The 21,075-nt window shown below is 43.7% G+C and overlaps 1 protein-coding gene and 1 pseudogene across 2 annotated transcripts in view; one reads left to right on the forward strand and one right to left on the reverse strand.

Annotated features, from left to right (window-relative positions):
* The window catches only part of HERC6 (HECT and RLD domain containing E3 ubiquitin protein ligase family member 6), a gene marked incomplete at its 5' end in the record, with an annotated part of 63,387 nt that extends 42,682 nt beyond the window's left edge, over positions 1-20,705 (reverse strand). Inside the window, 6 exons of the mRNA XM_080661057.1 lie at positions 185-312; positions 6,015-6,109; positions 7,418-7,645; positions 13,723-13,799; positions 15,311-15,470; positions 20,513-20,705. Of these exons, the coding sequence (XP_080517183.1) occupies positions 185-312; positions 6,015-6,109; positions 7,418-7,645; positions 13,723-13,799; positions 15,311-15,470; positions 20,513-20,705 (881 nt within the window). The remainder of the gene's footprint in view (positions 1-184; positions 313-6,014; positions 6,110-7,417; positions 7,646-13,722; positions 13,800-15,310; positions 15,471-20,512) is intronic.
* On the forward strand, positions 399-2,265 carry LOC308255688 (eukaryotic translation initiation factor 1-like; annotated as a pseudogene). Its single transcript has 2 exons — positions 399-428; positions 1,924-2,265. The product of its transcript is annotated as a eukaryotic translation initiation factor 1-like (transcript).
* Positions 20,706-21,075: the final 370 nt, after the last annotated feature.

The following is a 21,075-nucleotide window of genomic DNA, read 5'->3' on the forward strand; positions in this document are numbered from 1 at the left end:
TGAGGGACCCCCCCATCCCCAGTGCACAAAATTTCATGCACCAGGCCTCTAGTGTGTGTGTATATGTGTGTGTGTGTGTGTGTGTGTGTGTGTATATATATATATATACACACACAAAAGAAAGAAAGGAAGGGAGGGAGGGAGGGAGGGAGGGAGGGAGGAAGGAAGGAAGGGAGTTTATTACCTTCCACAATCTATCTGTGAAACTAGGCCATCAATTCTTTCCACTTCTTGTGGACCACTCTTCTTAGCAGTGGGGCTGTGTCCCAGCTGTCCAAAGCAATTGTCTCCAAATGTGAACACTTTGCCATTCTGTTTAAAAAAGGAGAAATAGAACTAATTTCAGGTAAAAAAAAAAAGTAATTAAAAAGTTAAAGACTACGTATCATAAGAGGTATATGAGAGCACTATGTGAAATATCCTGGATTGTGAGAGGGATGTCCAACTGCCCATTTAGGCCTGATTCTACCGGGATTGGGCCTAAATGGGCAGTCGGACATCCCTCAAGGGGTCCCAGATTAGAGAGGTCCAGGCTGGGCTGAGGGACACACACCCCCGTGCACGAATTTCGTGCACCAGGCCTCTAGTCTTACCTAATAATAGAGAAACATGTAAATTGACTTTACCTCTGCTATGCCCACAGCCAATCAGAGTGAGCATGCAAATTAACCCAACAAAGATGGCGGTTAATTTGCATACATACCTGGGTCCCAGGAACCTCCTCGGCACCCAGGTCACTCCCAGCCGACCATCAAGTGGAGGCTTTAGGCTTCGGAAGGGGCCGAGCCTGTGATCGGAGGGGCTTGGGAAGGGGCCGAGCCTACAATTGGAGGGGTGGGAAGGGGCTGAGCCTGCGATCGGAGGGGCTTGGGAAGGGGCCGAGCCTACAATTGGAGGGGTGGGAAGGGGCCGAGCCTGTGATCGGAGGGGCTTGGGAAGGGGCCGAGCCTACAATTGGAGGGGTGGGAAGGGGCTGAGCCTGCGATCGGAGGTGTTGGGAGGGAACCCCTTCCCAAGCCTAAAGCCTGGGGTGGAGGCTTTAGGCTTGGGCAGGGACCGAGCCTGGGATCAAAGGGAAGGGGAAAAAAATCAATGGAAACATATCCTCAGGTGAGGATAAAAAGAAAAATAAAGAAAGAAATGTCATATCCTATTAAAGACAGATCTTGAAAATGCCTAAAGAAAGTTGTCATTTTTTCATGGTGAAGGGACTGGAGTCCGTTTTGATGAAAATAACTTGGCGGCTGCGGTGATTGGCAGTGGCTGCAGCAGCGGGGTGATGGGGCTGGTGCCTTCCCCTGATCAGCCTGGTCACCTCCCGCAAAGGGCAGCCAGACTGCGGCTTAGGTCCACTCCCAACGGAGAGCAGGCCTAAGCCATCAGTAGGACATCCCTTGAGGGCTCCCAGTATGTGAGAGGGGGCAGGCTGGGCTAAGGGACCCCTCCCCAGTGCACAAATTTTGTGCACCGGGCCCCTAGTTTAATACATATTTGTACAACGAATGGATGGACAAATTAATTGGTTTAAAAATTACACTAACATGTAGAATGGGGTTGCTTTATTTATTTGTGCATTCTTCTGAAAATAATCTCTTTTCAAAAGAATTATTTTTTAATTTTATTTTTCAATATTTTAATTATATTTTTACAGTATACATACAATATTATTTTAGTGTCACATGTACAACATATGATTAGACATTTATATACCTTAAAAAGTGATCACCCCAGTAAGTCTACTACCCATCTCACACCAAACACAAAATATTATTGATTATATACCCTATGCTGTACTTTACATCCCCATGGCTATTTTTATAACTGGCAATTATAACTAATTTTATACCTTCTTAATCCCTTCACCTTTTTCACCCAGTCCCCCGCTCCTGCTTCTCCCACCCCCAGGAAAAGAAATCATATTAGGTGTTTGCTATCCAGAGCCTCCACTCTTTCAACCCCTTTGCTGAAGCAAGTAAGGGTGAATATCTGCTTCCTGCTGGCACAGAGGATTATGTCCATATAAGAATTCAACAGAGAAATAGCAGGAAGAACCTTACTACTGTCCAAGGGATCACTGATGATTACGATAAAGAGAAACTAGTGAAGGTGTTTAAGAAGAAATTTGCTTGCAATAGTACTGTAATTGAGCATCCAAGATACAGATAAGTAATTCAGCTACAGGAGGACCAGTACAAGAACATACGCCAATTCTTCATAGAGAGTGCACTGGCTAAGGATGACCAGCTGAAGGTTCATGGGTTTTAAGTGCTTGTGGCTCACTGAAGCTTAAGTGAGAATTTCCTTGCAACCCTTTTCACAAGTTTAATTGTAAAATTGATTTGAGAGAGAGAGAAAAGGGGGGGGGGGTATGATCTTCTTCAATTTCTTTCTTCAGTGTCTTATAGTTTTCTGAGTACAGGTCTTTTACCTCTTTTGTTAAATTTATTCCTAGGTATTTTTTTGATGCAATTGTTTTCTTAATTTCTCTTTCTTACAAAGTATAGGGAGTGGCTATAGGGTTAAGCCTTGGACTGACCTGTTGGCAAAGCCACAAACAAGTCCCAGCTTACAGGGCACAGCCTCCTTATAACACTCCCAGGCTTGACCTTATAACACTTCCAGGCTTGCTGAACCCTTAGCTGTGCTGGCATGGCACATGTGGCGCCCAATGTGGGGCTGAGTTCGGGGGAACTACAGTTGTCAGGTGAAAGGAAGCTCCAGTGAAGCACGTGCAGAAAGCAAAAAGGAAGGTAAGGAGCGAAGTTTAGTGATATAACTAGGTGTAAAACATGGGAAATTCAGGATCACAGGTAAAGAATGTATACGGATCCATGCCTAAGGCTATTCTCCAAGCATGGGGCTGTTCTGTGAGGTATGGACAGCTTTTCGATTTGTTGGATTTTGTGAGTAAAACCTGCCCATGTTTTTCTGAGGAAGGAAAGATAAATATAGAGGCATGGGAGAAGGTAGGAAAACAACTTCGAGATCATTATATTGCTGAAGGTCCAGAGGAAATGCCTGCTTCTACTTTCGTTCTGTGGACCCTGATTCGGGACTGCCTAGAGCCCACTCCAGAAAGGGAGTGGATAAATGTGGCAGGGGAATCAAGACAGATGGGGGAAGGCTGCCAGAGGCTTCTGACTCCACCATCGGCACCTCCGCTGCCTCCTCCAGTCCCTGGGGCTACAGCTCCTGTGGGAGAGAGCCCTCCGGACGATGCACTTCCTCCCAAATATGACCGAGGATTGGAGGAAGCAAGGGAACAGTGCCAGAGGGTCTGGGATGAAGCTTACTTTTGCTCATAAGCCTCTCCTTTTACCCCCTAAACAAGCAGAAATAAGAATGGTGCCTTTGTCTCTACTCCGGGGAACTCTGCATGAGGCCAGGCAGGCTGGGGAAGATACTTCAGAAAAAAAAGGGGGGAGGGAGAAGGATGTTATGTGTTCATCGGGCTGCCTGTACAATAGCCTCTGCCAGGTTAGCCCGGTGAAAGGCTAGTAATGATGTGGGGAGGAGGTTGTGTTTTGTATCTTTCCAGAAGGAGCAGAGCAGCCAATATGGGTGCCAGAGAATTACGTGCATCACCAAATGGACCCAGAGAAGCTCCTTGTCCCTTCATTCAAAAGACTGAGAGTTGCCCTGATGACAGCAAAGTGGAAAAGGAAGATGACGAAGGCTCCACAAAAGACTGAGGTGCCAACATGGGGTCAGCTGAAGAAGTTAACAACCGAGGCCCAGCAGATGGCAGAAAAGAAGTGGAAGCTACTCCCTCAATCATGTTTCTGGCCATGCTAGCATTGGTTAGCTGCCAGTCTTCTGCAAACTTTTGTGCAGCCAAGTCCGAGGACTCTTGAGTAAAGCAGCAAAAGAAACTTTCATTTAGTAGGAAAATGTTACTGTAGTTTGATTTCTCTATTGTTGTGTTGCATTGGCATTGTTTTGTTAATAGCCCAGAGTTTTGCTCTCAATGTTTAAGTTTTAAAATGTTAACATGTCTGTGTTTTGGGTTTTGCATTGGCATTGTTTTGTTACTGGGGTTTGCATTGACATTGTTTTGTTATTAATAGTCAGAGCTTTGTCCTTAATGTTTAAGTTTTACTTTCATTATGGTAGTTTAAAAATAATAAAAAGGGTGAGATGTAGGGAGAAGCTATAGGGTTAAGCCTTGGACTGACCCGTTGGCAAAGCCACAAACAAGTCCCAGCTTAGAGGGCACAGCCCTCTTAGCATAATTAAGCTTGACCTTATGACACTCCCTAGATCCTTCCTGGGTAGCTAATGGGTTGAGAGGTGCAGCAAGTGCTGCCAAAACAAGTGAACTCACAAAAACATTGTAACTATGTTGACCACTACCTTGTTTACCTCTGGCTATAAAATAAAGCATCAGCTTGCCATCTGGATCTTTTCTCTGTGGCCTTAGCCAGGCACAGGAGATCCACCTAGATCCAGCTTATCCTCTTTGTCTGTCTTTTCTACATCCTTCGCCGCCCTCCCTCAGGCTTGCTGAACCCTTGGCTGTGCTGGCACAGCACAACGAAGCTCAATATTGGTGTATAAAAATGCAACCACTTTCTGAATATTAATTTTGTATCCTGCTACTTTACTAAACTCATTTAAGTACTAATTGTGTTTTGGAGGCATCTTTAGGGTTCTCTCTCTATAGTATCATATCATCTGTAAATAATGGCAGTTTTACTTCTTTTCAAATTTGGATACATTTCCTTTTTCTTGTTTGACTGCTGTGGCTAGGACTTCCACTACTATGATGAATTAGGAGTGGTGAAAGTAGACATTCCTGTCTTGTTCCTGTTCTTAAAGAAAAAGCTCTCAACTTTTCACCATTGACTATAATGTTAGCTGTGGGTTTGTCATATACTGTCTTTATTATGTTGACATATTCCCTTTATCTCCACTTTGTTGAGAGTTTTTATCATAAATGGATGTTGGATATTTTCAAATGCTTTTTCTGCATCTATTGATATGATCCTATGATTTTTATATTTCATTTTAACTCACTTCTCTTTCATTTCTGATTTTATTTATTTGAGTTCTCTCTCTTTTTTTTCTTAATGAGTCTGGTTTATCAATTTTATCTTTTATCTATCTTTCAAAGAACCAGTTCTTGATTTCATTGATCTTTTCTATTGTGTGTGTGTTTTCTTTTTTTGTTTTTTAGCATCTATTTCATTTATTTCTGTTCTTTTATGATTTCTTTCTTTCTACTCATTTTGGGTTTTGTTCTTCTTTTTCTAATTCCTTTAGATGTAACCTTAGATTATTTGAGATTTTTCTTGTTTCTTGAAATAAGTCTGTTTTGCTATGAATTTCCCTCTTAGAAATGCTTTGACCATGTCCCATAAATTTTGGGTCATTGTGTATTCCTTTTCATTTGCCTCTAGGTATCTCCAAAAGATGATTCTTGATTAAAACGATTCTAGATTTATCTTGTCAACTAAGAATGATATAATTCAAATATGCTTTTCAAACAAATAGTAAAAATTATTTTAGATATTTAGTCTTTAAATTTCAACCACAGTTTTCAAGTCTATAACTTATGGCTATGGAAAAAGTTCATCACAAAGGAATGTACTATATAGCCAGTATAAAAAGAGGAGGAAAACATTCAGGAAACCAGCTCATATCTGTACCAAGCAAGAAGTGGAACAATATATGTTCTAGTTTGTAATGTGGGTTATTGAAAATTGTAAAAATTACTCTGTGTTTCTATAATAATTTTTATATGTAGAACCACATTATGAATAGTTGCTAAAAGGATTCTCCCCTATTAATCTAATTTAGTGGGTATCTAAAACTATATCCTAAAGCTAAAATTATCTTTTGTTATAGGATCTTGAAAATTTCATGGTTAATATTGGGTAACTTCTCCTTTTAAAGATTTGTACACTGAATGGATATATTGAGATATTGACCCACCTCTTGATTTCAACAATAATTAGTAACTGAACCTTGTGGTAACATTTGATTTTGAAAAATAGCAAGACATTTTGGATTACCTGGGTAAGCACTGCAGTGTGTTCATAACCACAGCTGATATAAATCACATCTAGACTCTTCAGTTTACCAACTGAAAAAGGCTTGTAGCTTTGCACTGTTGAAAGAAGTATAAGAAGCAGACTCAGTTATCATAAGTTTTTATATTTTTATAGTTTTTAATATTTTATTACCTTATAATTAATTAACGTAATTTTTAGAAGTGAATAAATAACCAGAGGTATTATAAAACAAAGGGAAAGCCCTGCTTGGGGAAAGAAAAGCAGTCTTTTTAGCATGTATTTCTGGAAACTATTTAATCTTCGGTAATGCCTGAGTCTATTGCCCCGGAAAGCTAAGCTTTAAGACCTTCATTCTAATTATAGTGTCATCATGTTGTGTTCGTTTCTGTCACACAGTAGGTATTTTGCAAATATGTAATAGTAGTTAACAAAATAAAAGAACCTACTTCATGCTGACAGAGTTAAATGAAAATAGATGTAAGTGCTCAGCATGGTACTAGCGCTGAACAGTTGCTAAAGACACGTTAGCTGAATGTAAAAAATTGAACAGAGGAGGACAGGGTCCATGGGGAAGACTTCACAGTGAGTTTTGTTTAAAGGTTGCCAAAGGAACTGGTTATTTCTCCTACTGCTAGCAGGCTTCTAATCCAGCGGTTCCAGTGGTTCCAAAATTTTGCACAACGGAATCACTCATGGGATCTTTGTTAATGATTGATGCCTGACTTCCATCCCCAAACATCCTGATTTAATTGGTAGAGGGTCCAACCAGGACTTTGGGATTTTTAAATGCTCTACTGGTAGACAGAGTAATGGCTTCCCAAAGAGGGCCATGTCCTTTTTCCAGAGCCTGAGAACTTGTTAGGGTACATGTCAAAGGGGATTTAAGGAAGCAGATGGAATCAAAGCTGCTAATCAGTTGACCTTAAAACAGGGAGATCACCAGAGTCCTTTAACTGAAGAAATGGGAGGCAGACGTGTCAATGTCAGAATAATGTGACTTGAGAAAGACTTAACCAGCAATTGCTGGTTCTGAAGAAGAAAGGGGGCTGAGTGAAGGAATGCAGGTGGTCTTTAGAAGCTGGAAAAGGCAAGAAAATGGCTTCTGCCCTAGAGCCTCCAGAAAGGAACACAGCCCTGCTGACACCTTGATTTTAGCCCCGTGAGACCCACACCAGACTTCAGACCACCAGAACAATAAGATTACACAACTGTGCTGTTTTAAGCCACTAAGTTTGTGGAAATTTGTTACAGCAACCATAAAAAAATTAATGTAGCCCCCAGGTGATTCTAATGTGCCATAAAGTTTGGGAAACACTGTTCTAACCTCTGAGACTGCCCTTTGCAGAGTTGGTCTTCCAACCGGAAAGAAAGAATTTATTGCAGGAACAAGATTATCTCCTTACCTGAGACATTTTTCCCGCTGAGGGCCAGCTGCCCTGCATTGTTGCTTCCCCAGCCATATGAAGTCCCAGAGAGAGACAGAGCAAAGCTGTGGGCCCCTCCTGCAGCCACCTGAGCCAGCGGGATCCCCTCCAGGGACCGCACCCTCTGCGGGCTGGCTTGGGAGGGAAACTCCTTCCCCAGGCCCAGCTGACCTTGGCTGTTCTTTCCCCAGGAAAACACTTGGCCATCTACAGAAATAAAGAAGAGAAATTCAGAATTGCAAGTAGAAACTGCCACCCTAATTCAAAAAATGTTTACAAAATAAAACAGGGTTAAATAAGGTTAAAGTATTCTGGTTAAAGGCAAAGGGGATGGTCAAGATCGCCTTCAGAAGTCCCCTCTAACAACATCCACTCCTCTTCTCCTTCCACGTAAAGGGCAACTGTGTTCTTTCAGGTGCTCAGGCCAAAAATCTGGGAGTCATCCTTGACTCCTCGCTTTCTTTTACATCTTCCAACCCAGCAGATCCCAAAGCCTCTACCGTCAGAGTTTATACAGAATCCAACTACTTCTCACCTCCCCACTGTTAGCTCCTCAGTGGCCAAATCACCATCATTTCTGTCCTGGAAAATTACAACAGCACCTTGCTGGACTCCCAGATCCCACCTTTGCCCCCAGCAGTCTGTTGCAGGCGTCCTCAAACTATGGCGGTGCCGCTGCCTGTCCTGCTTAGCAGCCGACTCGTCCCGGGCCCACAGTGCGCATAGGAATTTGTTCATAGTTTTTTTTTTAAACTATAGTTTGGCCCTCCAACGATCTGAGGGACAGTGAACTGGCCCCCTGTTTAAAAAGTTTGAGGACCCCTGAGCCAGAGTGAGTGACCTTTTAAAATATGAGTCAGATCGAACCCTTTAGGAGCTTGCTATGTCACTCAATAATAGACTGATTCTTACCACAACTCACAAGCCCCTCGTGCCCAGTATTTCCCACGACCACTTCTCAGACCTCATCTTCCCCTTACTCATGCCTCTCCATACCCCCTGCTCTTGCTGAGCACACCACTGGGCATGCCCCCTACCTCATCGCCTTTGTTTTGGGATCATTCTTCAGGATCATCACCTTAGCATCATATCTCCTTCACTCCCTTTCGGTCTCTGCTCATGTGTCACCTAATAAGAGATAGCTTCCCTGACTTCCTGTATAAATAGAAAGACCCCTTTCCTTCACCCAAGCACTTGCTCTCTGTCCCCTTACCCTCACTCACTTTTCTTCAGACCCCTATCCTTATCTGTTATACTACATAGCTATTTGTCTCTGTGTTTAAGGGTCTCTTCTCCTACTTCCCTTCTGAATATAAGCTCCCTGAAAGCAGGGTCTTAGGTTCGTTCACTGCTATATTCCTTTGTTAGAAACATTGCAGGCACTTGGTAAATATTTGTGAAATGACTCCATGGTGGGGAGGGGGTGGGAACCAACATTTTATGTTGAATTTTACCAGAGTGGGAAAATTAATATCAAATTTTTAAAAAGTTGCTCTAATGCTTAATTATTTGTCCAGAGAAACGCCACACATCTCAGATTTTTAAATTATTATATCTAACTTTTATTTTGAACTCTTCTAAGTTATTCCTATCACTGAAAATAATTTTTGAGAACACGCTGCAAAATGTCAAAGTGTCATGAAAGTGTATGAGAACTCACAGTTCACCATAGCAAATGCATTGAGTGCTGGGTTCTACACAGCTTTTATGTTCCAGATCAATGTAAAGACAAATCAATGCTCCATGGAAAAAATTCAAATCATTTCCGTAAATAAGGAGGCCCATTTGTTCAGTGGTTGAGCAGCAGCTTATGAACCAGGAGGTCATGTTTTGATTCCCGGGTCAGGGCACATGCCCAGGTTACAAGCTCAATCCTCAGCAGGGGGAATGCAGGAAGTAGCTGGTCATTGATTCTCTCTCATCATTGATGTTTCTATCTCTTTCCCCCTCCCTCTCCCTTCCTCTCTGAAATCAATAAAAACATTTAAAAAAAAAGGACCATTTGAGACAACATGGATGTATTTTGAGGGCATTATGTTATGTGAAACAAGCAGACAAAGACAAATACTGTATGATCTCACTTACATGTTGAATCTTAAAAAAAACACACCAACAACTCATGAATACTAAGAACAGAGTGGTGGTTGCCAGGAGGTAGGGATAAAATGGGTGAAGGGAGTCAAAAGATACAAACTTCTAGTTATAAAATAAATGTCATGGGAATGTAATGTATAGCATGGCCACCAGAGTTAATAATACTGTATTGCATAATTGAAAGTTGCAAAGAGAATAAATCTTAAAAATTCTCATTACAATAAAAAAATTCTGTAACTATGTTTGGTGACAGATGCTAACTAGATTTATTGTGATTATTTCACAGTGTATACAAATATTAATCATTATGTTGTACACCTGACACTAAATAATGTTGTATGTCAATTATACCCACAATAAAAACATACATTTTCTAATTTTAAGAAAAGAAGAAAAAGAAGCAAGGAAAAAAAACTAATATTCATTGTGCCCTATATGCTATGGACTGTTCAGGATAAATTGTGTACCTTTTCTCACTGAATCTTCTAAAACAGCTTTTAAGTTATTCATCAATATTCCTACAGATGAGAAAACTGAGACTCAGTGAAGTTAAATAACTTGCCTTAGATCAAATAGCTAGAAGTGGTAGGTAGAAGGAAGCACACTATACCCTGGTCTTGGTTGCACAGCCTACATGGCACAGTGATTAAGAATTTAAGAATGGGCCCTAACCGGTTTGGCTTAGTGGATAGAGCGTTGGCCTGCAGACTGAAAGGTCTCAGGTTCGATTCCGATCAAGGGCATGTACCTTGGTTGCAGGCACATCCCCAGTAGGAGGTGTGCAGGAGGCAGCTGATCGATGTTTCTCTCTCATCAATGTTTCTAACTCTCTATTCCTCTCCCTTCCTCTCTGTAAAAAAGCAATAAAATATATTAAAAAATAAAAAAAGAATTTAAGGATTACTGAGGAAAACCAAGATGGCGGCATAGGTAAACACCTAAACTGCTGCCTCGCACAACAATTTCAAAACTACAACTAAAAGACAGAACGGACACCATCCAGAACCACAGGAAAGCTGGCTGAGTGAAAATTCTACAACTAGAAGGATAGAGAAAAGCTCACAGAGAATTGGAGGTACGGCAAAGGGTCTTTGTGCGTGCAGAGAGGAAGGGCGGCTGAGAGCCTGGCTGACTTTCTCTGGCGGAAGGGGGAAGGGAGCCCCCGACTGCACTGAACCCCAGTTCTGACTGCACTGAACCCCCGTTCCGGGCGAGCCCCTGGGGACCCACGCTCTTGTGGGGGGAGTCTGGACTCTCAGGCGGAGACTCGGGAGCCGGGGAAGGAGGAGGACTGAAAGTCCACGCGCGCCAGTGCGCACAAAGGCTGCGGAGGTTGCCACAGGCTTTCCCTAGTGGAAGGGAGTCAGAGGCTCCTGACGGCACTGAGCCCCAGTTCTGACTGAAGTGAGCCCCAGTTCTGACTGCAGTGAACCCCAGTTCCAGGCGAGCCCCTGGGGACCCACGCTCTTGTGGGGGGAGTCTGGACTCTCAGGCGGAGACTCGGGAGCCGGGGGAGGCGGAGGACTGAAAGTGCTTACCAACTCAGGGAAGCAGTGAAAATGCGGCGTGAAAGAATCAGTTCACAAACGAAAGAAATGGAGGAAAACAAACGACTGGATATAGAATTCAAAACCACGGTTATAAGGCTTTTTAAGAATATCCTAGAAAAGGCCGATAAATATAACGAGACCCTCAAAGATATGAAAAAGGACCAACTAGAAATTAAACATACACTGACTGAAATAAAAAATATTATACAGAGACCCAAAAACAGACAAGAGGAACACAAAAATCAAGTCAAAGAATTGAAATACAAAGAAGCAAAAAACACTCAACCGAAAAAGCAAAAAGCAAAAAAAAAAATCCAAAAAGTTGAAGATAATGTAAGAAGACTCTGGGACAACTTCAAGCATACCAACATCAGAATTATGGGGGTGCCAGAAGAAGAGAGAGAGCAAGATACTGAAAACCTATTTGAAGAAATAATGACCGAAAACTTCCCCCACCTGGTGAAAGAAATAGACTTACAAGTCCAGGAAGCCCACAGAACCCCAAACAAAAGGAATCCAAAAAGGACTACACCAAGACACATCATAATTAAAATGCCAAGAGCAAAAGACAAAGAGAGAATATTAAAAGCAGCAAGAGAAAAACAGTTAGTTACCTACAAGGGAGCACCCATACTCCTGTCAGCCGACTTTTCAACAGAAACTATGCAGGCCAGACGGGAGTGGCAAGAAATTTTCAATGTGATGAATAGCAAGAACCTACAACCAAGATTACTCTACCCAGCAAAGCTATCATTCAGAATTGAAGGGCAGATAAAGAGTTTCACAGACAAGAAAAAGCTAAAGGAGTTCATCACCACCAAACCAGTATTATATGAAATGCTGAAAGGTATTCTTAAAGAAGAGGAAGAAGAAAAAAGGAAAGATAAAAATTATGAACAACAAATACATATCTATCAACAAGTGAACCTAAAAATCAAGTGAATTAAAAACCTGAGGAACAGAATAATCTGGTGAATATAATAGAATCAGGGGCATAGAAAGGGAGTGGACTGATAATTCTCAGGGGGAAAGGGGTATGGGGGGTTCATGAAGAGACTGGACAAAAATCATACACCTATGGATGAGGACAGTGGGGGGTAGGTAAGGGCAGAAGGTGGGGTGGGAAATGGGTGGAGGGGAGCTATGGGGGGAAAAAGGAGAAATAATTGTAATAATCTGAATAAAGATTTATTTAAAAAAAATAAATAAATAAAAAATAAAAAAAGAATTTAAGATTGGGATATAAACATAGTGAAAGTCTCTGAGCCCAAATGTCCTCATTTCTGAAATAAGGATACGAATAATATCTAGGTTGCATGTTTTTATTTATATTTATTTAAAATTTTTATTGATCTTAGAGAGAGAAAGAGAGAGAGAAACATTGATGTGTGAGAGAAACATTGATCGGTTGCTTCCCGCACGCATGTGGCCCAACAGGGATCGAACCCGAAACCTGGGTATGTGTCCTGACCGTGTGGAACCCACCACCTTTTGGTGCACAGGACGACACTTCAACCAATTCAGCCACACTGGCCAGGGCCCTAGCTTCTGTGTTTTAGGCAATTACATGAGACAACACATGTAAAGCATTTAAGAGGAGCACATAGAAGGCAACTAAGAAATGTTGGCTGCCCCTGGCCCCGGTGTCACAATGGCAGTTATGCACACGAAACCACCAGAGGACACACAGATGTCAGATGTCTCCTGAAGGGGATCAGAATATGCCACGTTTGGAAGATTATTTGGGGTGAAGGCAACTGAGAATTAACAGTTGCAGAAAGGGTTCTCTGCCCTCCGTTTATCCACCCAAAGGCAAGGCATAAATTTCCTTTTGTGAAGACATCCTCTTTGTACCAGGAATGGGAGAGGGACTCATCACCAGAGATGGAGAGTCAGCATTGACATTAGGGTGCATAACAACCCTTAGTAAAATAACCCTCATCTTCCATTAGTTCCCTCCACATATTTCCAAGTCACTTTCCCACAATTTCTCTCTCCTAGCTCAAACCTCCTTTCCTTTGTTCACATGGTATATAAGCCCCAGAATCTAACCACTTCCTGGGTTTCACTTCTTTTCTGTGAACTCCCATGCATGAAAGTATCAATAAAAATCATGTGCCTTTTTTCTTAGTAATTTGTCGTTTCTTATGTTTGTAGCCCTCCAGGTACTGAAACTAAGGAGTAAAGGAAAAGTTTTTCCTCCCTGACACTTCCCATTGAAATTTGGCAGGAGGATGGACAAAGGATTGAGGATGTTGGTAAAAAAAAAAAAAAAAAAAAAAAGTAGAGTCATGATTTTGATTTTTCTTTCTTTGATCTAAGTAAAAAAGAGAATAGGCCTCTTTGTCTACCTGAACTTGCCATTGAAGACAAGCCATTCAACAAGGCAAAATGCTGGAAATAAAACCACTGCTGGGTTCTGAGAGAGTCAGCCAATCAGATCAGGTAAGCAGAGATAGTCTTTATGGCAGTGAAATATAAATTAGGCAATACTTAGAGTATAATAAGAACAAAGAAAATTGAAAAAACATATGAAAACAACATCTCTTCTGAAATCTGGAGAGCTAAAAACTTCTAAATGCATTAAAGTGAACCCCAATGCCTTAAAAGCCAACAGGAGATCGAAAAAGCCTTTTTTACCTTCCGATAATGCCAGGGAATGGTAGTCTCCACAGGAAACTTGTATTATTTTTATACCATTCAGAGTTTTTATCTTCCTGTAATAAAAATGAGACATAAAAAATATACAAACTCTATTAATTGTTCTTTAGAATGTATCACTAAGAGGACCACAGATATTTAAAACATCCCAGGTAATACATTTGGTTTAGAAAAACAATGTAATGTTCTTGTATTTCTGTAGTGTCTTTTTTTCAAAGCTCTGAACTGTTTTTAACATGACATCAACATGTACAAAGGTGCAGGGCAGAATTCAAAACAGTATATAACGCAAAAGTGATTTTTACTGGACTTTTAATGCATTATATAATGTGTCAACTTTTATTCTATACTTATTGATATAAAAATAACTTTCTTCACACACATATAGCACAGGGCTTTAGAATTTATAGGATACTATTTTAATCCCTGTGAGAAAAATAAACCATTGGGTTGAATTGCCTCCACAGGATCAAAACGTAACTATTGGCAATTTCACATGGTTGAACCTAGAACTCAAAGAAGTCAGATATGTTTCAAGTTGTAGAACTAGACTCAAACCTTGGTCTTTTTGTTTCAAGTTCAATGATCATTCCTCAAGCCACAGCAATTTCTCACATGATTTAATGACCACAGGGGGTAATAAGGTAACTTCCTAGTATTAGAAAACATGCTCTTGAACATTTCCAAAGCGTGTAATTCATGAACACAAAATTCAGACTGCCTGTCATATCATTTGTCCTAGAAAACTTTTTGTGAGGATATGATTTCACCTCTCCATTTTACTAAGTAAAATATTAGGAGCCAGTGATTATAACAAAAAGGTTATGTTGAGAGAAAAACTTCTTTTTCCAATTTGGGTGCAGTGATTTGAGGACCTGCCATTAATTGACAATAGACAGATTAACAGTAGAAAAAACATGGCTTATTTATATGTACACATGGGAGCTCCCAGTAATAGAAACTTTGTGGAATAGCCAGAGTAAAAGTTTATATATATCAACATAACGAAAGTCAGGGTTTGGGGTGGGGGGGGAACAGTTAGAACTTCAATGGAAGAGTATGGAAGTTTCTTTTTCTTTTTTTTTTTTTGGTGCTGATAGGGCAGCTGAATTCACAGGGAACTCCTTGCTAGGAGGGTGAATGGTAGCTGAATTTTAGGAGGCACTGCTTTAGTCAGATAGGAAAATTCAGATAAGTTGATTTCTGCATCTTCAGTAGCTCAAATGTTTGAGCTGAAGGCAACTGAGAATTAACAGTTGCAGATTACTTTAATCTTTATGCCAACTCAGGGAGTCCAAGTTGTATAGGTATTTCCAATAGATTAGATTAAGACCGAAGGGTCACATGTTTGCATTCACCATGCCCTTCTCCTTCATAGTACTTTAAATAATAATTGGTGTTATAAGTTTTTCCCTGCCTCCTCCCTGCAATACACTGTAATGGTTGAGGTTAGAGACTGTGTTTGTTGGCATAGTCATCTTTGTACCCTGGCATCTTGCATGGTACCTGGCAGGTGGAACTAAAAAATATTGAATGAATGAATGAATGAATGAACTGAAATACTTACTTAGGTGTAAAAATTATTTCCTTAAATTCTTCAATCCCCAGTTGTCCGTCAGAACCAGCTCCCCATGCAAAGACCCTTCCTTGGTGACAAATAGCCAGGGAGTGCTCCTTTCCACAGCTCACGAAACCAACGTGTAGAGTTTCCAGTGCCTTAATGGGTTCTTTAGGAACAAAAACAAAGCAAAACAAACCCCCCACAGATTATTAATTTAACAGAAAGTTCAAGACAATACTTTTCTTCAAAAAGAAGGGTCATTCAGATTGCTTGTCTCTTCCATCAGGCCTTTAAATCACGCCTAAAATCCATGTTAAAGGTCTGAAGGAAATAGCTCAATGTGTGTTATACTATCTTTATGGGAATACTAGTGGCCCGGTGCACAAAATTCGCGCACATTAAAAGGGGATTAATTAGAGGAAATATTTTAATATTGCTATTTGCCCTTTATCTATAATAGAAGTGCAGAGATGAAAGAAAATTAGTAAAATGTATATGAAAATGTTCCTCCTGTCAGAGTCTGGGGTGTGCCGCAGGACAGAGAGTCAAGTCCCAGCCCACCCGCAGCGCCTCAAAATCGCGCGAGACCCAGACCCAGCCGGCCCTGCCCCCATTGGGCGAGATCCAGACCCGGCCGGCCCCACCCTTGTCAAGCCCCACTGGGTGGGGGGCACAGCCTCAGGTCCCCCAGTGCACCCTCAGGTCCCCCAGCCTGGAGCCGGGGCGGGGGGTGCGGCCTGAGGTCCCTCGGCCCAGCACTGGGGTGGGGGCGCGGCCTGAGGTCCCCCGTCAAGCCCCGCCGGGCGGGGGGCACGGCCTGAGGTCACCAGCCCAGTGCTGGGGTGGGGGGGTGTGCCTTGAAATCCCCCGTCAAACCCTGCCAGGTGGGGAATGCAGCCTGAGATCCCCTGTAAAGCCCCGCCAGGCGGGGGGCACAGCCTGAGGTACCCCCTCAAGCCCCACCAGGCGGGGGGGCACGGTCTGAGATCCCTTGTCAAGTCCTGCCTGGCAGGGGGCACAGCCTCAGGTTCCCCCAGCCTGGCGCCGGGCAGGGGTGTGCAGCCTCAGGTCCCCTGTCAAGCCCCGCTGGGAGGGGGGTACAGCCTCAGGTCCCGCGTCAAGCCTCGCCAGGTGGGGGCTGGAGCCTCAGGGCCCCGGTCCCGCGGCGGGTGGAGGTGCAGCCTCAGGTCCCCTGTCAAGCCCCACCGGGCGGGGGGGTGGGTCCTCAAGTCCCCCAGGCTGGAGCCAGGGTGGGGGGTGTGGCCTCAGGTCCCCCATCAAGCCCCACCAGGTGGGGGGCGCAGTCTCAGGTCCCTGCTGATTGCTTGTTAAGGCTCGTTACAGAAACTCGCTGTGGGTGCAGCCATCTTGTGTCACAGAAAACCCACCTCTGCTGTGGGTGCCTCCATCTTTGTGACGGTGTGACGGTCAATTTGCATATCCCCTCTTTGTTAGATAGGATAACTGGTATTCAAAAGGGTGGGAATCGCAGAAGAGGGGAACCTGTAGGAACTATGACACTTGAGCTAATGTTTTTTTCTATGATGGTGGTGGCAAAACCCAGCAAAATGAAGGGAGTTGGAAAGAAGATGGATTGCTTCTACTCTTTTGGGTCCCCAGACCTGAACAGTGAAAACAGGGAATTAATCCCTTGCTCAGGAGGAAAAAGCAGGGAGCCTGTCTCATGAGTGTGGGAGGCAGAAGCCAGATCACACAATGAAGAGTGCAGTGATATGCCTCTAAATGGGCCAACTGGGCCCACACATGAAAACCTGATCACATTTCCCTGCAAGCCAATCTAGATTCTTTCCCAAAGTGTTGTCTCTGAATTATCAAAGGGTTGGAGTTAAGTAGAATAATTATAAGTGAAGTTTTTGTTAACACAAGTTTTCTTTGTAAAAATCTTTGTGATCTTATCCTTTTCAATGATTTACTTTCAAACTACACAACAATTTAAAAATTTCCCTAAGATTGATACACTCACAGAGGTAAAAACTGGTTCTGAAAGGAGTTTTAGGGATAAAATAGGCAGGTTTAGGAAGTTTTAGGAATAAAGAGGGTTCATGGGGGCAGAAGGCATAGGTGAGGGCTTGGAGCTGCCAAAAGGCATACATTCACAGAGGGGAAAAAAAAGGATTCCACAGGATAAGGGGAGAGGAAGACATCCATTCACAGAAGATAGGGAAAAGCCACAGGGTATGGGGAAAAAAGGAAACAAACTTTCACAGAGGATAGAGAAATGCCGAAAAATGGGAGAAAGAGGAAAACAGATGTTCACAGGGGATAGAGAATTCTACCACTGAAGGGGGAGAGGTAACTACATGGGGTTTTAGGATTTGAAGCTGATATTCTGCAAAAGAGTGGCCAATTAGAAGGCAGTATGAAGAAACAAAGAACTACAGCCTTTATGAACCTTAAAAAAAAGGAGCTTAGTGGGTTACCCCCTTGCTATCCCCTTCCTACGTGGGAGTCTGTATTTGCTTCCAATAAATTTCCACCCTTTCATTTACCACCTTTTGTCCAGTGGCTTCATTCTTCAAATCCATCTGGACAAGGACCCGAGAAAGAAATTACCCTTGCATCCTGCTCAAGAAAATAACCTGAATCAGTACCACCTTCCAGAATAACACCTGGGCATTAAGTATCATGTTGCCCCTCGTTTCCACCTGAAGGGAATCAGGATGTGCCACCCCAAAATGTGCGGCTTTGGCATAAGGATTATTTTGAGCAGAAGGCAACTGCAAATCAGCAGATGCAGGAAGAGTTCTCTTCCCTCCCCTTATCCACCTAACAGCAGGCGTAAATTTTTCCTTGTGAAGGTGTTCCCCTTCACAAGAGCGACTCATCACCGGAGCTGGCACTGAGAAGTCTGAATAAACAACCCTTACTAAATTAACCTTTGCCTTCCATTAGTTCCCCCCCATATACTACCAAGTCACTTCCTCACAACTGAATATCCCTCAAAGCCCAAATGCTTTATTTTTGTTTAAATTGCATATAAGTCCCTGAATATCAGGACTTCTTAACTTCTTTCCTGTGAACTCCTATGCACCAAAACTATTGATAAAATTGCATGCTTCTTCTCTTGTCTAAGTTTGCAGATCCTCCCGACTAAGAGGGTAGAGGAAAAGTTTTTCCTCCTAAACACAACTCTTAGAATTTATTCTTAGTAAGGAATCAGAAACTTCATCAAATAATATCTACAGTAATGTCAATCATAATCCTATCTAATAAAAGAGTAAAATGCAAATTGACCATACATCTGCTATACCAACAAGCCATGCACACCAGCCAATCAGGAGCGAGTATGCAAATTAACCCAACCAAGATGGCTGCAGCCACAGAGCGAGCAGGAGGCTTGGGTTTCCCCGGCAATGGAGGAAGCCAAGCTTCCTGCACACCCTGGCCAGCCCAGGCCTCCGCTTAAGGCTACAAAGTTTAAATTATAGAAGATAAATAAATCCCAACAAAAATGGTTGCAGCCACGGAGCAAGCAGGAGGCTTGGGTTTCCATGGCGATGGAGGAAGCTAAACTTCCTGGCAGGCACTGGCCTCTGCGCAAGGCTACAAAGTTTCAGTTATAGAAGATAAATAAATCCCAGATCCCAGGGCCTCTGCTTGGGTCGTTGGGGCATGTGGCCGGCCTGAAAACCACCACAGGCCCCTCGCCCAGGCCGCCCCACGCCCCAAGGGAACCCCCACCCTGATCCAAGACACACTTCAGGGCAAACCAGCAGGCCCCCACCCGTGCACCAGGCCTCTATCCTATCTAATAAAAGAGTAATATGCAAATTGACCATCACTCCAACACACAAGATGGCTGCTCCCATGTGGTCAAAGATGGCTGCCCTCATGTGGACACAAGATGGCCACTACAAGATGGCCAGCAGGGGAGGGCAGTTGTGGGCAATCAGGCCAGCAAGGGGGGGCAGTTGGGGGCAATCAAGCCTGCAGTGGAGGGCAGTTAGGGGTGACCAGGCCGGCAGAGGAGGGAAGTTGTGGGTGACTGGGCCTGCAGGGAAGGGAAGTTGGGGGGGACCCAGGACTGCAGGGGAGAGCAGTTGGAGGGGGGACCAGGCCTGCAGGGGAGGGCAGTTAGGGGTGACCAGGCCTGCAGGGGAGGGCAGTTAGGGGTGACCAAGCCTGCAGGGGAGGGCAGTTAGGGGCAATCAGGCTGGCAGAGGAGCAGTTAGGCATCAATCAGGCTGGCAGGGGAGTGGTTAGGGGGTGATCAGGCTGGCCGGCAGAAGCAGTTAGGGAAAATCAGGAAAGCAGGCAGGTGAGCAGTTGGGAGCCAGCAGTTCTGGATTGTGAGAAGGATGTCTGGCTGCCCATTTAGGCCCGATCCTGGTAGGCAGCCGGACATCCCTCAAGGGATCCCAGATTGGAGAGGGTGCAGGCTGGGCTGAGGGACACACCCCCCGTGCACAAATTTCATGCACCGGGCCTCTAGTATTATTTATAAAAGCCCTTAATGAAAAAAAACCAACAACACATACTAATTTCAACAGAAGGAGAATAATGTAAGAACCTGGAATGTTATGCTACAATTTGAAATGTATTTTCAAAAATATGCAATAAAAAGGCAATTAAGTTCATGATATTATGTTCGGTGAAAATGCAATTTACAGAATTATATAAATACTGGGTTTACGAAACGGAATAATGACATGACTTAATAAAAATTAAATACATAATATATAAAAAAAGCAAAAAGATAATGCATCAAAGTATTAGTAGTTGTCTTTGGGTATTGGAACTATCGGCTATTTCTTCCCCTGTGTTTCTACAACAATTAGTAATGGTAAAAATGCTATTACATATTTTTTTAATTTTAAGAAAAAAGACGCCCTAGGGCATTGCTGAGGGACTCACAGGTATCAAACCCAAAAAACCACATTTGGAAGGTCACTGTTCCTGAGAGCTTCACGCAGACAAGGATTGGTCTCGAAAGAAAAGTGGGCGGGACCACAGCACCCTTCAGAGGAGAGCAGTCCAGTTTAGTTCCACTTACGGTTTCGCTTTCAATTTATCTTTTAAGAGGAATTGGAAACCGAAACTAAACCGAGGCGCATCTGGAAAAGCGAAACTGATGAAGTTGCGCTCAGCTGGCGCAGGGCGCCGTTTCCAGGCTCCTGCGCAGAGGACCTAGGCTTCCCAGCGCCCCCACTCGCCGGCGCCGCGCCTTCACCTGTGTCCCGCGCTCACCTGGCCCGTGCCCTCGCGGCGCGTCCCTCCGGCCCAGCTGGCCCCGGCTGTTGTCCCCGCACGCGTGGACGGTGCCATCGCTCAGCAGCAGCAGCGAGTGGCGCTCCCCGCTGGCCGCCTGCCGCAGCTCGGCTCTGCCCGACAGTTCCCGGCGCTGCAGCCTCCCGGGGCCCGGGCCCCAGCAGAAGTACATTCCGCTCCCGCGCTGGCCGCCTGCCCAGGTCTATCTGCCAGGTCTCCTCCGGCTCCCAGAGGTTAGTGACCGGAGGTCAGCCCCACTCTGGTCTCAGCCAGCCAGCTGTGGAACTCGCCCCAACGAGGGCTGTCTTGGAGCACTACGTCATCCGACGCCTCCCCATACATTTTTTCGGGTTTCAAACAGGAGTCCCAAGTGCCCAGGAGCAGAGAGGGACTTCCCCGCTTTTCTCAGAGAGGAAAAACACCCAGATTGACATCCTAGCTAAGCCGCTTATGAGCTGTGGGACTTGGGGCAGGTGACAACGATTCTGTGCCTCACCTACCGTGTCTATGAAATGTGGACAGTAATACAGCAAATCTAATAC

The sequence above is a fragment of the Plecotus auritus genome (assembly GCF_963455305.1).
Source record: "Plecotus auritus genome assembly, chromosome: 1".
NCBI classification, from domain to species: Eukaryota; Metazoa; Chordata; class Mammalia; order Chiroptera; family Vespertilionidae; genus Plecotus; species Plecotus auritus.